Genomic DNA, 16,567 nt, shown 5'->3' with positions numbered 1-16,567 from the left:
CAAAATAAAAAACTAATCTATTTGATGAAAAGAGCCAATCTACAAGCTCATAACGCACCGCAGATCTTCTATTTTCACAGAATGTTCGCCCCCAGAATAAGGATGCTAGAGATGCAATTAAGGCATGCGTCGTACGCCATGCTTATCCTCTCACCTTCCCGGATTGCAGTGCACGGCGCACCCTCCTCGTGCTCTAGTCTGATTTCTTTCAGAGCGACCAGGTTGTCCGTCAACTTACTCCTCCCCTTGTAGACTGTAGCGTACGTGCCCTGGAGAACAGGGAGACACAAGTTTGTGTGTTTCAGTAAAACATTTTAACCCTGTTATTGAACCAGGAAAGTCCCTTGAGAACAAATTCTTATTTTACAAGGACAGCCTGCGGCATCCATGGCCCAGCCCCAGGTCTAAGGGCAGTGGGCAGGATTATATCCCTAACATGCATGTCTCTTTGGTGTAGGAGGAAACTGGGGCAACCCGGAGGAGGTGCCCTTTTGTGTGTGTGTGTGTGTGTGTATGTGTATGTGTATGTGTATGTGTATGTGTATGTGTCTGTGTCTGTGTCTGTGTGTGTGTGTGTTACCCATCAGTGGCCATGAGAACATTAGCACCTGGGAGATAGAGGAAAGAATGCCAAGGTGAACAACACTTTCCACGTACCTCCCCCAGTTTGTCCAGTTTAATGTAGGTCTCCAGCTTCCCGAATCCAATTTCTGACTAGTAGAGAGAAGAGGAAAAATTACATTAATGAAGATCGTCTCTTTATTAGTGTTGACAAGCTTATAGACACCACAAGAAATCCTTCTGACTGCCTTTCATGTCAGGGGGGGTTTAGAAGGAGGCCGTTCCCCCAACGACCATCATAGCTAATCTCGCCTGACAGGGAATCGTTGGCTTTTGGCTTTTTGGCATGTGTGCACACAGTGCACACATGCGTACACTTGTGTAAGGAGGACATGTGAGACATTGCATGTGACCGGGAGTGTGCAGAAATGTTCACACTTTTCCTCCGCTCTGTTTCAGACAGATGTACACCAGAACAGTACAATCGGGAGATGATTATTCAACGCAGAGGTGCAACGTAAACACGACAAAGGAGCTGAGAGGACGAGATTAGGGAGGCTGTGTGGCAAAGCATGAGCTCTCAACTTGCGCCTCTCACAGTATTTCAATACTAAAAACCCATTCTCACAAGCTGTCTTCTTTATCATACTGCAGTTATCTCTTCCCTCTCGATCTTATCCTCAAACTTATTCTGCCTGTATCGTCCTACAACTCTCGTCTTATCAGCATCACTCTCTCACTTATACTTACTCATACATTCATTGTGGATAAACTGTAGATACACTCATATTAACTGTTGATAAGACTGTTGAAGACCAGTTGACACTGTGCATACAGTCTCTGTTGATAGTCTATCAAATGAATTGGCGATAGAGGTACTGTATATTCATTTCATACATATATTCACTGGTGATAGACTGCACATGCGTGTTGCTGGTGTTGCCGCTACGACCCCTGAATTTCCCCTGGAGATCAATACTGCATCCAGTCCTGCTTTTCCTGATCTCAGCTCGCCCTCCTCTATCCCTCCTTCTTTGTCAATATTACCAGCTCTTCGTCCAGGCCCATCTCTCCATCTACCTTCCTCTAAACGTTCTTAGCAAGCTCTCCTTCCCTCACGCTAATACTTAATTTCTCCTCTTTGTTCCTCCTCCCCTCTCAGTGTCTCTCACCAGGGAGGCTCTGCGTGAACGTCTGCTGAGCGGCTGGTCGAACGATGGACTGCTCAACTGCAGCTTCTCCAGGTAACCGTCGGGTATCCGGATGTCGGCCGGTAGGGACAGGCGCTTGTTCAGATCCTGTATGCAAAACACACGCATACATGTGCACGTGCATGCACACACACACACACACACACACACAAAACAACAGAGAAGGCCATTATAAACAGTGTCAACACTGTGTAAAACCCTATGCAAACAAAAGTAAACCACTGAGCAAACGGAGTAAGCTCTAAATAAATACTAGAGACCCTAAACAAAATGGTGGCGACCCTAAATAAACGACCTCTGAGTCTGTTATGAGCCATTTCCCCCACCACACACACACACACACACACACACACACACACACACACACACACACACAGCCTGCTTTAGACTATGAGTCAACAGAGAGGGTAGTATGCGAGCCGAGTGTGTGCGCGCGTGTGCGTGTGTGTATGTGTGTCTACACACACTCGTTTGTAGTGTACTGTAACGTATAGACTTAAATGTGTACTGGACTTTTGTACGGAATTAATGGTGGCCTCAGGGCTCTTTAAGAGACCAGGGATCACTCTATACAGAGGAACAGACTGCAAAAGCATGATCCTGATGACTTGTTACATAAAAATGAAAACACACACTCACATAATACGCTGCCTAGATTCTTCCCATGATGCATTTCCTCTATTTGTTAGATTATTGCTGTTAATCCACTGCGACTTCCTCTTAGTTGCCTTAAATCCAATGAAACTCCAGTGGACACTTGGCCCCACTGTGGGCACTCCCTCAGTTTATGCAACTTTCCCAGTTTCAGCCCACAGCCTCACCAATAAAATTAATACGCAACTTGCAATCACACATAGCCTTTCTGGCCTGTGTGATTGCACAAGCTTTGAGATGTTTAGGCATATGGTTGCTTTTATAATGACCTAATGTGGTCACGCTTGATTTTCAACCAAATATAAATTTCTATCCAACATTTTTGAATACAACTTTTCAATCATATTGGTCTATGATTTTGTATGCCAGGTCGTGACTGGTCAACTGCCCCCTTGAGCGTGGGCTGCCATCAACTTGATCTTTTTAACCCCTCCGCCCCTTTTAACCCCTCCGCCCCGCCTCTCCAGTGGTCCAATCAGCCTGTTCTAATCTGCTACAACAGGGCCCATCTGGAGCGTATTACAGTAATCCGAGTGATTTAATCACAAAACAGTCCTGCTTCTTCTTCTCGGACACAGAGCTGGACCATAGATCACTACCTGACCATAGATGAACAGGTTCCCCATGCTCCTCTGGTCCCTCCCCTCAAATAATTGGACAAATTGCAGCCCAGAGGCAAAGAACAGACACATACTGTACTGGTCTCACAGTTCCAGCAGAAATCCTGCTCATACAATACATGGAGTGTGTGTTAGATTAGGAGAGAGAGAGAGAGAGTCTGAGTGTGACCATGTGTCTGTCATGTGTGTGTCAAAAAAAAAAAGCGTTCCAGCCGGCATGCAGAGTTAGCTACTAGCTAGCTCTCAAAGCAGCAGCGAGAGGTGGTGTGTCACATTCTCGTGGTGAGTAGACTCCCAGTGGAGTTAAGCCGCTTAAGAGACTTCTTTCCCCCCCCCATCTTACATGTGTGAATGTTTGGTCTTTGAACATAGCCACTGGGAGCCGCTGACAAATCCTGTGACCAAAACCAACCAATGAACACACTTGAGTTGGGGGGGGGGGACACGCACCCATCAGGTAGAGTGGAACGTGCCATTCATTCACTTTAGTACTGCCAACTGCCTCCGCACACACTGCATCCCAAACAAATACAGGCACTTGATATCCTAATCTAACTAATACAGTATGTACAGAACATTAGCAAGTTGCATATGAGAAGATTTGACGTAAGTATACATTCGTTTTAGATGATAGAATGATGGGTTTTACTATTTAAGGGTTGAGGCTGGTGTTAAACATACTAATACTAATAAGTGTTCTTCCCAGAAAAGTTACATTCCTGTAGTAGACATTGTTTAGCAAAAAGACAAGAATCCACATACAAACCGTTTATATTGTGTGTGCATATTACATAACCAGCATAGCAGTGACCTGTTAAGTTTCACATGACAGATGCAAAACTAAATAAATAAAACCCTGACTTCAGCACTTTTGTTTTGTTTGCATTCAAGATCTTCTGCTGCGAAAAGTGCCTGGTAGAATGGGGTTATAACGGCAGACTTCACCGCTCACTACTCGTGTGCGAGAAAGACACATGTTACGATCCTGTGGCCGGTAAAGAACTTCCTCATGTGTTTGCAAGCTTTGAAGAAGACGCCCACACTCAGAGGCCGCATGCACACACACATGATCAAATAGGACTTCCTGAGGAAAAGGCCCATTGTCAAATGGTCCCTCCAGCTCACCGTTCTATCTGAGGTGGGTTCATCAGAGGCAAAGTAAAACGTCAGACTAATTTGGTTCAAAGTGGAGGCTGAAGAGGCACTCCTGATTAATATAGCCAGTGACATGCTTTCATGAATAAATCTGTCGTGTCATGTGAATCATTACACAGACCCCAGTTGTTGCCATATGTGGCAGCTAATGAGGATCTAAATAAACAATAAACCTCTTGACTTCCTGTGCCGGCCCAAACGTGATCGCTGACTCATGTCCCATAAAAAAATCTAAACGTCATGAAGGAAGAGGGGGGGGGTGTCTCACCTCCGCTGAGATGCGAGATCGGTTGCCTCTGTTCCTCAGACAAACCCCTGTGGGTGACTGCACCTCATCTGACGAGGTCCCTGACGCCTGGTCACTCTCTCCATCTGAACCCATCTTCAAGTTCTCGTGGACGATATCTGGAAGGAGACAGATAATCTTAATTTACAATCCATTGTACAAAGGTGTCGTTGCCAAAAACAACTGATCTGCAATATAACGCATCGCAACACGTTGTTAACTTGTACAGCCTTTGTTTGACTCGTAGTCACTGTTGTACTACAGAGGAATTAAGCTTCAGAGGGGTAAAGTGAAGGGATAAAGAGTGTTTATATAGAGAAGAAGGACAGCACTGGAGCAAACTCAGACAAATAAAGCCTTTTTTTATTTACAGGGTGCAGGCAAATAACGTGACAACGTTTCGATGTCAATGCATGTTCATCAGGTCGCGAGCCTAAAATAGATGATCTACCCACAACATGCCCCCAAGCCCACAACATGGCACATTAGCGATGTGTTGTGAACTTGTAGATCAGCTATTTTTGCCGTCGCTAATGCGACACATTGTAGACCTGTAGATCAGCTATTTTCAGCACACAACGCCGTCGTACAACGAAGTATAAATTGGGCTTGAGAAAGGGCATTCCAGTGGAAACCAGTCCAGGGAGCGGCTGCTTGCTCAGCACCAGCTGATGACATCAACAAAGAGAAACGGAAACAATAACATTCTCTGTGACATTTTTAATGGCAGCTACTCTTATCAAGCACCGAGTCATGCAGTAGTTGTTTGTATAGAGGTGGAGTATCATGGATATTGAACTGGAAGGGAAATCTCTGTGGTTGTCCTACAGAGCTACCATTGTTTTAAGAAGGCATGTTAGTTAAAAGAACATTTGCTAACGAGCTGTTTAATGTGTGACCGAATCTAACACTGAAGTGGCTGAGTCAACATGTAAGTGTGTATGTGACAAGATGGGCCCCTGACAGTGGTTTTATTTTGTATGTTTTATTCTATATGATGTGTAAGTAAGGTTCTATTGATATGGGTAAAAGCGAAATGAGTGACAGAAAAAGAGAAAGATTTAAAACTGGCTTCAAAGGAAACTTTAGACTATAAACAGGTGTTTTTCATATCTTCAAATAGGCAGAGACTCCATTCAAATCTCCTTTTGGATTTGAAGTAACTTGTAGATTTGGCCCTAGTCTAGCGTAGCCAGACGATGGGAGATGTCCGATACATCTGGTGACATCTACACTGAGTGGAAACAATTTTGAGATGAACCAAACCAATACAAAGACTTTACAAAGACTTTAGGGCGGTCCTTAATATTGGGGCAGTGGCAGAATGTCCAATGTCCGAGCATCTGGCAACACAAGACTAGTTTGGTCCAGACCGAATCTACCGGTCAATCATTTTAGTTATAGAAAACAATCAAGTTAAGTGTGTGCATGTGCGTGTGTGTGTGTGTCTCTCACCAAGGCGACTGCCATTGCGGGGCATGACCAGGGAACCCAGACCACCTCCGATGACACTCTGTGGTCGCCTCATCGGTGGCTTCTTAAAGGAGCCTGTGTACTGGTGCAGGAAGGAGTGGACACTGTGGGCTGATGGAGGGCGGCCGTTCCTCACTATGGGTTCTGTAGAGGGGCAAAAACAACAGCTTTGTTTATATAAGAACAAACACGGTTGATAGGAGTATGGAAACTCTACAGACACTCTGAAGAATGGAGTTGTGTTGGCAGAAGCTTATCCATTGATCGACAGACTCACTTATTTCTAAAAATAAAGACATCACTACAGACATTGTGTGATGCTCTTACAAATGCAGGCAAGACCAGGCATGCCTAGTTCTTCAACCAAAGCCTGGCCTGGACACAGCCAGCCAAGATTTCTTCTGAACCACATGAACCCTATAGCGCCCCTATTCTGGCCATGTCATAATAGGTGAACATTCAGCTAAAATAGTCAGACAATCGGTGGAGATTTGGTATTGAGGGAAAGAAGAAGGGGACCAAGTATAGACCCCGCCAGTACCCCGGTCAACAAAGTATATAAGGTTTGAGTGGTTAAGCCTGATTTTTTTACACTCCGTAGTACAACAATGGTGTGTGATGGTTTGTTAGCTTAAAGATCAGTTTCTGTTGACAAACACCATTGTGGGATGGAAGCTTTATTTGTGATCTAATCTCTGTTCTGTTGGCAGGACTGTTAAACTGGAAGCTGAGTCATGCTTTCAATAGTGAATCGATAAGAAAGCATGTATCTTTCCAATGACAACTACATACTAACAAAAGTACTTTCAACTCGACTTCTCATTTGAATTTAATGCTCGTTCTAAAATTGAGATCGAGAAAGATGCTCTAACATTAAGCTGTGTTAAATAATGTAGATTTATGGAGGCAACCTGACCTCCTTTTGAGTTTTTTTGGTACCTTATTTCTAACTCCCTGTAGGTCAGATCCCGTTTGCTCCTTTCGTATTATTTTTACTCTTGCAGCTCTCTACTTCTATCTGTCCTGTGTTACCTATTGTTAGGGCTGCCACGATTACAAATTTAAGTTGACGATTAATCGTCACTCAAATAATTGCGATAAACGATTTAACTGTGTTTGCCGTTGAACATGGTCATAAAAAAAATCTGTTTGCCTTTTAGGCTTCGTAATCAAAAATTGCACAGGGCAGATAAAACAAATAAATAATGCGCGTTGTAAGCTTGTAGATCTGTTATTTCTCCAATTTTTTTATATTTGAAAATGTGTGAACATTTCTCAACATGGAAACAACTATGCTGATTATTATTATCTCAAATAATTGCGATAAGACGATTATGTAATAATTGTGACAGGCCTAGTACCTATTGTGGTGCTTCTATGACACAGGACCTATTGTGGTGCTTCTATGACACAGGATCAATAAAGGTCTATCCATCTATGACCACACAGGCCCACACGCTTTCACCGTGGCCATACATGTCTGTCACCATGACCACGCTGGGCAGGACTGATTCAACATTTTACTAACACCACTGGGAAGTTAATCAAATCACAAAAGCAGATCAATTGAGTGCATTCCAGCGCCCTGTCTTTTTATGTTTTTGTTTTTTTTTATCAGACATTTAGACAAACACTACACTACAGTACAAGCAGACAAACAAAATGCCTACGTGCTTAATTGAGATAAAAAATAATCACAAAGAGGTAAATATACCCTGTCTATGTTTTGTCTGTTGCAACTTTCTGGCAACCTGGCAACTCTCTGTCCAGTTACTTGATATGGGCCATCAACTGACCAGGTAAAATATGAAAAGCTTTCCAACATTATCAAGCAGAACGAGAAAATACTGGTATTTGCAGCACAAGCAGTGATTGTCACTGGGGAGTAAACTACTGACATCGATTATTACAGGCTGGACACAGTCCAGTAAAAATAGACACAATATTTCCATACAAACGTATTAAAACATATACACAGGCACACAATGCAAATCCGGATCATGACGCCACCTCTCATCTCTGCAGCTGCTGGCCCGTGTGTGTGTGTGTGTGTGTGTGTGTGTGTGTGTGTGTGTGTGTGTGTGTGTGTGTGTGTGTGTGTGTGTGTGTGTGTGTGTGTGTGTGTGTGTCTTTTGTTACATAATAAGATTTGGACGAAAATACATCCACAATCGCCGAGTTCAGATCCCATCTCATCTGGCTACTCCAGTTTGCCTCCTCTCTCCCCATTTACAGTCTGTTACACACACAGACTGCTGAAATGTCCTGCACGCACACATTCACGCGCACTATGCTTCTCTGTCCCCTCGCACCAAGCACAGAACACTCTGGCCAAACCTGGTGTTAATCACCAGACAAAAAGCTTTTTACAAACCCCAGTTAGTTCTCACAGGAAGTACGTTGTGAGGGAGGGGATAAAAAAAAACTTGGATGAGCCGATTGGCTGGAGAAGGAAAAAAAAACACAAAACAAAGCGTTGTCCTTTGGAAAAATCCGGGAGGGGAACAACAAGCTGGAGCACGGTTTGAAAGAGGCTGGGGCTCTGTGTGAAGAAGGGGGAGAGCACGGAGCGAGAGAGACACAGAGAGAGAGAGAAATGCATCAAGATACCCGCCTGGTTCCACATAGTCCACAAGTAGCTGAGGCAATGTCATGGAAACTCTGGAATGTTTCCAGACCCCAAACACCATAGCAACACTGAAGCAGAGTACCAAGGCACGCTCCCTCCCTCGCACCCGCAGTTCTGCTGAATATCAGCGAAGAAAAGATAAGCAGCCACGCAACCCTAGCTTTGTTCTGAAGCCTTAATAGGTCACAGTTTTCAAATGCCTCCCACTGAGCGATGTAATGAACAGTACCATCTGCATGGGAAGGGAAGTGTGCTGTGCGTGTGCATCTGTGTGTGTGTGTGTGTGTGTGTGTGTGTGTGTATGTATGTATGTATGTAGGGGGGTGGTTGTATTGTTCAAACGTGTATGTCTGAACTTGGTCATGAATACACTCGTGGTGACAGGTGAGATGCAGGTCGCTCACTCACCGCTGTCCTTCAGGCCGTTCTCCTCGATGGTCATCTGCTCAGCCAGCTCAGAGAGCGACTCATCGATGGTGTGGCTTCCCCTTAGCGTCAGCGAGAGACGCCGCTTGAACCTCTTCATCTTTTCCATGGAGCTCTCAGGAAGGGGAGGCCTGTGGTACAGAGTAATGGGGTAAAAGAGTGAAATACTAATAATAACGAAATAAATGTACAGAAATTAAATAAATCGCTATAAAATGCCATACATTTGTACGTGTATATACGTGTATGTAACATAAAAACTGTAAAATAAAGTTGTAAAAAAAAAATAATAATAAAAAAAAAATCGCACACAAACACACAGTTTTAGAGGGGGCGGGACCTCTATTGATAAGACCCCAGTGTGAAAATATCTTACAGAGTCACACAGCTCAGTGTATGTATATTTACATAACAGTTTTGTCACTTGCCACCTGTCCTATAATACCAGCAGTTGTGAGTTTCCGAGAAAATTCCCACTATGTGAAAACAATCATGAGTGGGACTTTGCAGGCCATGACATGTTGCCGAATTAATAGGTAATATCAAAACCACTTTCAATGGAAGAAAATATGAAAGAGTACACCTCAACCGACCGCCTCGGGCTGTGTTTCCTAATCCCACATCAAGACGCAAGTGTCTGTGGAGCAGACATGGTTAGTTCACAAGGCAAAGAAGTGGTGACAAGCAAAGATCAGCACACCAATGCCAATTGTGACTCAGCGAATGCGGGAGCTGTTACTTTACAGTTCTGGGAAACTTGGGACAAGGTGGGGAGAGATTCCTACCCGTGGGTTCGGGAGTATGGTCCTGAACACACCGGACTGTAAAAGCAAATCCTAAACCAGGGGATTTGTGGCTGAATGGAACAGGACTAGCTCGGACAACATCCAGTTCACAACACACATTCCATACGCAGTCACAGAGAAAAGGGAAGAGAGAGATAATGAGTGAGTGAGTCAGTGAGAGAGAGAGGATGAATGTTAAATGACAAATAAGAGAATGCCCATATTATGTGTAACCAATCCACTGGGACAGGGCAATGTATGGATATTAAATCAATATCATGATAATGGGATTAGATATAGTCTTCTGGGATTTTGGATATTTTAAATTTCATGATATGGAATAAGTGCATTATACAGTCGTGATTTTCTGAACTTACATTATGTGTTCTAGCTGCTATCATTTGCCTTTTCCCACGTGGGCATCACTATTCGTTATTTATCAAAGATTGCTTTATGTAAATGTTTTGTGAAAACACAAATACGTCATCCTCACAATATCGACAAAGGTACAGTATATGATTCTAAAAATCCATATTGCCCAGCTCTACTCTCCCTGCGACCTCAATGGAGCCGTCTTAATTCCACTACTAGTGCAGACATGGACATGTGCCTGACTGTCTCTCTCTGTGAGTAAGAGCAAAGCATGAAGCCACATGACTAACAGTCCCTGAGGGCTAGAGCTGCCTGTCAACGGATCTCCACCGGCAGCCTTCGTCTCCTAGTCATCACTCATAAACTGAACTGCAGCCAGTGGTACACGTCAGCCATGACACAAGACCATGGCGAGTTGGGACAATAGCAGGAAGAACCAAAAAACTGTGCCAAATGTAGTTAAGCAAGTATTACTCATCGACTCTTGAGCTAAACAGTATATTGTGCTGCGGTTCCGTTCTACGATAAGTTAGTCATCACTCATCAGGCAATCAAAATGATCAAAGACATTCAATCTAGTTATTCATGGTACTGGAAAAAGACAGTGCAATAACTCAGCACTTGAAACAGTTGCAAGTCAAGTCAGTTCAGCCACAAAGTACATTGAGGCACCAGTATGGACAACACAGTTCTACTGAACAACCCTCTGTGACCTTGCATTCTCCTGTAGGGTAGAGCAATAGCGATACCTGAACTTGGTGAAGATCAAAATAGTATCAGTGTGTTATAAATAAATCTACAAATAAATAACAATTCCTTTAATAAGTTGTAAAAATGCAGGCATAATTTAGTAAAATAAGACTTAACATAGTACAGTAACGGTATAAAACAATAATGCAACATCAAATTAAAAAGCAAACATTCAAAACAAACAATAATTGTTTAGCGTAGATGAGATATCATCACGTGATAATAAATTACGTAGTACCACAACGGTGCATAGACTAGTGTACTCGCTGATAACGATACAAGCATTTTAGGCAGTATTGGAGGTATTTCCGAAACTGGTATTGGTAACAGAATAACTATTATGTTAATACAGTATAACAGACACAATTGTGGTGGTTGGACGTCACGTGGTCTCCTAACTCTTCTATTTGAGATATTTATATTACATATCAACAACACTAAAATAAATAATCTAAATATTTACAGAAAGGGGGTGGGGCGGTGGGGCAGACTTATTTAAGCTTCAAAAATGTAGTTTCTGACAAACACGGGTGTTACATTTGCCATTACCTCTCTCTGTCGGAAGAGGACATGAATTAATATAAGTATGCCATATGTCATGTTTGGAAGGAAATACATGTAAATTGCATATCCTTTATACGTAGATGGCAGGGATTATGAGCTTATACACAACTCTCAGTGTACATAAATTCCCATAATGTGCTCTCTAGAAAATGGAAACATTATGGCAGCATTGGAGGGTAAAAGGAGAGGGTTTATGGGTACTCTCATAGGCTCAATCCCCTGGCTCTAGGACTTGGGAGTGTGGAGCTTTGCTTGGACATGATCCCTGTCCCCAACCCGAACCATGCTCCCCTGAGAGGGGAAGGTCGGAGCTCTGAGCTCCTCTGGGAAACAGCCAAGAAGGGGTGGTGGGTGTGTGTGGGGAGGTGATGTCGGAGGGTGGGTCCCAAACTCGTCCATTAGGGATTTGTTGCCACAGCAACCCCGCTGCTTTTTTCCCCCGTGCTGAAAATGCAGAGCAAGGCGGAAAACAACATGCAGATTTTTGATCTCCCATCCAATACCCTATAGAGGTCATACCCAACTCCAATCCCCCGTGGCGTTCATCCACAACTCCCCCCCACCCCCACCCTGTTCTCCATCCCCTCCAAACCAGCGGTTGCTGCGCATCACAACTCCCGCATCATGCTCCAGCTGTATGCTAAATTTCAATTTCCTGGTCAGCCTGCCTCACAGGGACAGTAAGCAGAAGATAGCAGGGGAAAATGGGGAGGGAGATAGTAGGCAGGGGGGTGGACCCCATGGATGCTGATGTTATGTGATGCCAGTGGGCATCTTTAGCCCACATACTGTATATGCTGTCCTCTTCCCCGTTGTAGCCCTGAGCGGACTGTATGCTAACAATGGACAGGGCAGGGGCATCAGCATGGCGGATGAGAGAAAGCGCACACACACACACACACGCACACACACACACACACACACACCCTGCAGCACAGGAAGCCAGGTTAGCGCTCCACTGTGGCCGCCTGTCTCTGCAGAATTCATCATCCCTGGAACTGTCTCATTTCAGCGTAGTGGACCAATCGCTACCAATCTGCCACCATCATCATTATCATCATCATCATCATCATCACCTCCAGCACTGTCAAGGAGTTCAGGATCAATCAGGATATTGAGGCAAATGGTATCCGAGACACTTTTTACATGACCACCAGGGCAGGAATTTCACGACGGCCATGTCGTTTCCCCTCTCTTTGGCCGTGTGCCCCTCGAAAAATGACATGCCCTAAAGGCCACAGTGGCCATGGTGCCCGACTGCACTGCCCATGCTGATTTCACCGTTTCCCCTCGGCGCTATCTTCCTGTTAATACGGTAGACACCACCAGTTGTCTGGTTGAGATTATAAATTCTTATTGGACAACATCAAGTGAAATGTTGCACCAGTAGCCTGTATTTCAGCTTAAAATACAGTGGAAGCCAAGTAACGTGTTTGACAGAGAGAGAGGGGGGAGAGAGAGTGAGCAAGAGAGAGAGAGAGACAGACGAGAGCCCGACTTTTAATTAACAAATGTGAAAAAATACAGCGAAATTCCAAAAGTATGAGTCTTAATATCCAGCAAGCAATAGAAATGAATAACTACTATCAAATTCAAATTCAAGTTTAGGCTATCAATATCATACAAAAGTAGAGAGAAGCTCTGACCTCACCGCTCTGATGAAAAATAAATAAATAAATAATCATTTTGCAAACAACATTCATCCATCCGTAGGATGAAGCTGTACTGAAAACAATAAATACCAGGCCTGTGCCATCATGACAGATTGTCATAAGTCAGGACATAATCAAAAGGGTGAACAACATGACAATTCGACAGTAGGGTCTTACCTACGTATAAGTAATAATTCTACCAGTCTGGAGTCTCTGGACCCACACAGGAAGACGAAGACCTCCTGGTGAACCCCAGACACTACCGCCATTTAGAAAAATGAATGAATGAGAGGGGTTAAGAGAGAGAGAGTGTGTTTTGTCAAGCGTGTTCTGTTTAGTTTTGTGTTTGTGTAAAAAAAAAAGAAAAGGAGAAATTTTCTATTTTCTCAATAAAATTATAAATCATAAAAAAAGAAAAAAGAAATAAAAAGAGAGAGTGAGACAAAGAGAGAGTGAACAAGTGCAATTGTTGGCATGACTCAAGGGTGAGCTCAGCCTTGCTTTTCTAAAGAGCAGCCTTCTCACCCTGGCCAAGACAATGAGGACATGAGTGAAGGAGCTGGCTCCATAATGGGAGGCTTACATAAAGGCCACCATTGTGTGCAGCAGAAAGCCAGTTTCCTGTATTAAAGAAATTAAGACAAAAAAAATCGAGGAGGCCGTAGTGTGCTGGGTCGAGCTGACCTGTGCAGGGCAGCAATTAGGCATGCTTCCCCCATACCGAGAGGCAGGTGAGGCTTAAAGGAAAGATTGGCTCTTGAATAGTGAGGTGCAACAGATCCATCACTGTCGGCTGTTCTTTCCTCTTCCGTTGCTCTCTTTCCATCCTTCTTCTGTTCTCTTCTCACCTTTCCTTTCACACTTGTCATCTGTGTCACTTGGATTGAAGTGTTCAATTTCTTTTGACTGCCAGAAATAAAACATAATTTGCTCTGCCACTGCCAGCGATTTTCTAGTGTTTTCACCAACCTTTGAAAAATCATAGAATATTCATCTCCAGTATGATCGATCCCCCGATCGCTTTAAAAGATGTATCCGAGTCTCGTAGGGGGGGGGGGGGGATATTTTTATATATTTAAATGATTGGTCATATCTGCCCTGTGCAATTTTTTATTACAAAGCATAAAAGGCAGAAATTATTTTCCAATGTTCAATGCCAAAAACACAATTAAATCGTAAATCGCAATAATTTGAGTGGCAATTAATCATCAACTTAAATTTGTAATAGTGACAGCCCTACGAATCAGTAAGGTATTAGGATTGGTTTTCAAAGCAGTGGGCGTAGGTTTGTTAGAATCGGCTTTCTCTGCAAATCAAGCCCACGCACTGAATTTAGCCAGACATAACAGTAGGAGGAGATCTCAGATCTTCTGGCTACACAACACTAAAATGAACCCTAGCTTTCCTATTCTGAGCATGGTATAATAAGAGAACAGACGGCAAAAATAGCCGATCTACGAGCTCACAATGCGAAGCTTGTAGATCAGCTATTTTCAAAGATGAGATTTGGTGTAGAGGGAAGAATGGAGGGGGCCAAGTATAGACCCCTGAGTAACCCTGGTCAACAAAGTATATAATGTGGTTAATGTACTTCTCCCATGATATCATGTATTAAACGTAGTATAAAGTTAGTGTCTCTGTCTCTGACGCTGTTAGCCATAACATCCATTCCTGAAAGATCTAGAATTCCTCAACACTTTATATTACTACCGACTTTCCAAATAAAGGTATTTTGAATAATTACATTTTCTCCCTATATTGTAGGTCTAACTTCCAGGTGATAAGTTACCTTTTAAATGATCTGCCCCTACAGCTAATATTCACGTCACCATGATGAAAACACTTACTTAAAATGCAACAATAATGTATCTTCAACCAAAATAAAGTTGATATACTTGTGAAGTTCACTGTGTTGGATTGCCTATCTCAAGCATGTTTTAAGTCACTGTTGATTTGCATATATACAGAAATTAATGGAAACCAATGGCTTCTTGGAAGGTAAGGAAAACTTAACAGTGAGCTAAACACGTAAACACCTATGGTCCTTTTAGTATAAATTTAAAGGGGGAATGAATATTGTACTTGATATGTCATAAAACACTAGAATGTGTCTACCTTGTTTAAAAGTACATGTTGACCCCTCTCTTACGCAATTAATTGCAGCCTCTGCGATTTGGAAATATTTTTTGATTAACCGTCTTTTGATTAGGTTACGTGCGTGCATCGACAGCAGACACCTTCGCCAGAGACTGAGGCCAACAGCAGGCCCGGAGCCGATGAGTGACGCACGGCCACAGATCTCTGTGACAATAAGACTTGACGCTGATTAACACTGCTGCTATGGTTACAGCAGCTTGACTGACAAGGCCCCGGCTGCTCCTCTCTTTCCCTGTATAAGCTCTCCCTGTGACCTAGTAGTAACACCCACGATTCTCCTTTTTAGAGCCCAACTGATACGCTTTTGTTGATATATCAGAGCTATTGTGTGACTTTTTTTTTTTATTCAATAGGGCTTAACCACATGAACTATTCTGCGGCAAACATTCCCTGAAAATAACAGAAACTTTGCATATCGGCTATTTTTGGTGGATGATGTCCATATGATTTTTGGCTGCTTTCCATGAGCAGCACGCAGAAAGAATAGACCAGGGGCAGCGGATCATGCGTGCTCGCCGCTTCTGGGACACGTCTGAAAATGCATCTGATGGAATCACAAGCATCGTCTACCAGACTCTCGAGCGGGCCATGATCAGCTGCGGCTGCCATGCTGCAGTCGCAACGCAACTCTGCCAGGTGGAATTTCATGGATCTCATACAGTGGGGCAAGCTGTCAATCTGGGTGGGCCTGGGGCCAGGGGAGGGTGTTCGGTCATTGCATTACAGACTGACTCCTACAGGTTGGTCCGGGTGCAGGGTGCTTGTTCAGAAGGGAGCAGAACCTCTCTGTGAAACTCCTCACAGTCAGGTGAAAAGAAGCGGCTACCTGGCATCTCCATGTGTGTATCGGAGGAGACACGTGGTTGGCTACCCTCCCCAGACCAGTACAGGAGGCCAGTGACAAGGACTACTAATGGGGGAACTGTCCACAATTAAATAGGGGAGACATTTTAATAGGACAAAACAGTTGAACAGTTTTTTGTATAAATGAAAATGTTGCAACTCAGAATCAAATCAGGCATCTGAACGAGAGCTGTAACTCCAGCGCACTGCTTATCCTTAACATGACAACACTGTGTACGGGATAGAAGACTGACATGAATTATTACCGCTCTGCCAAACAGACACACTGTTGGCTCTCTGGTACAGACAACTGAGAGATCAAGGAATACCGTCTGATGTTATCAGGACAGGCAGACAGCGGGAGGGACGTGCTCTTACACAGCCTAGATAAAAGGCGGTGGGGTCTTTATACACAGACAGGTTCATTAT

At 43.6% G+C, this 16,567-nt stretch overlaps 1 protein-coding gene across 2 annotated transcripts in view; it reads right to left on the bottom strand.

The window, feature by feature from the left end:
- Window positions 1-16,567, bottom strand: part of LOC311048063 (cyclin-dependent kinase 17-like) — a 29,354-nt gene that overhangs the window by 6,576 nt on the left and 6,211 nt on the right. For both annotated transcript variants that reach the window (XM_084061083.1, XM_084061082.1), the window contains exons 2-7: window positions 8,998-9,146; window positions 5,943-6,104; window positions 4,470-4,606; window positions 1,734-1,859; window positions 658-714; window positions 155-269 (exon numbers count right to left, since the gene is read on the bottom strand). In XM_084061083.1, the coding sequence (XP_083917209.1) occupies window positions 155-269; window positions 658-714; window positions 1,734-1,859; window positions 4,470-4,606; window positions 5,943-6,104; window positions 8,998-9,124 (724 nt within the window). In that variant the 5' untranslated portion in view covers window positions 9,125-9,146. The remainder of the gene's footprint in view (window positions 1-154; window positions 270-657; window positions 715-1,733; window positions 1,860-4,469; window positions 4,607-5,942; window positions 6,105-8,997; window positions 9,147-16,567) is intronic.

The sequence above is a fragment of the Gymnoscopelus microlampas genome (genome assembly GCF_963454915.1).
Source record: "Gymnoscopelus microlampas genome assembly, chromosome: 6".
Lineage (NCBI taxonomy): Eukaryota > Metazoa > Chordata > Actinopteri > Myctophiformes > Myctophidae > Gymnoscopelus > Gymnoscopelus microlampas.
This window is presented reverse-complemented; position numbering and strand designations above follow the sequence as displayed.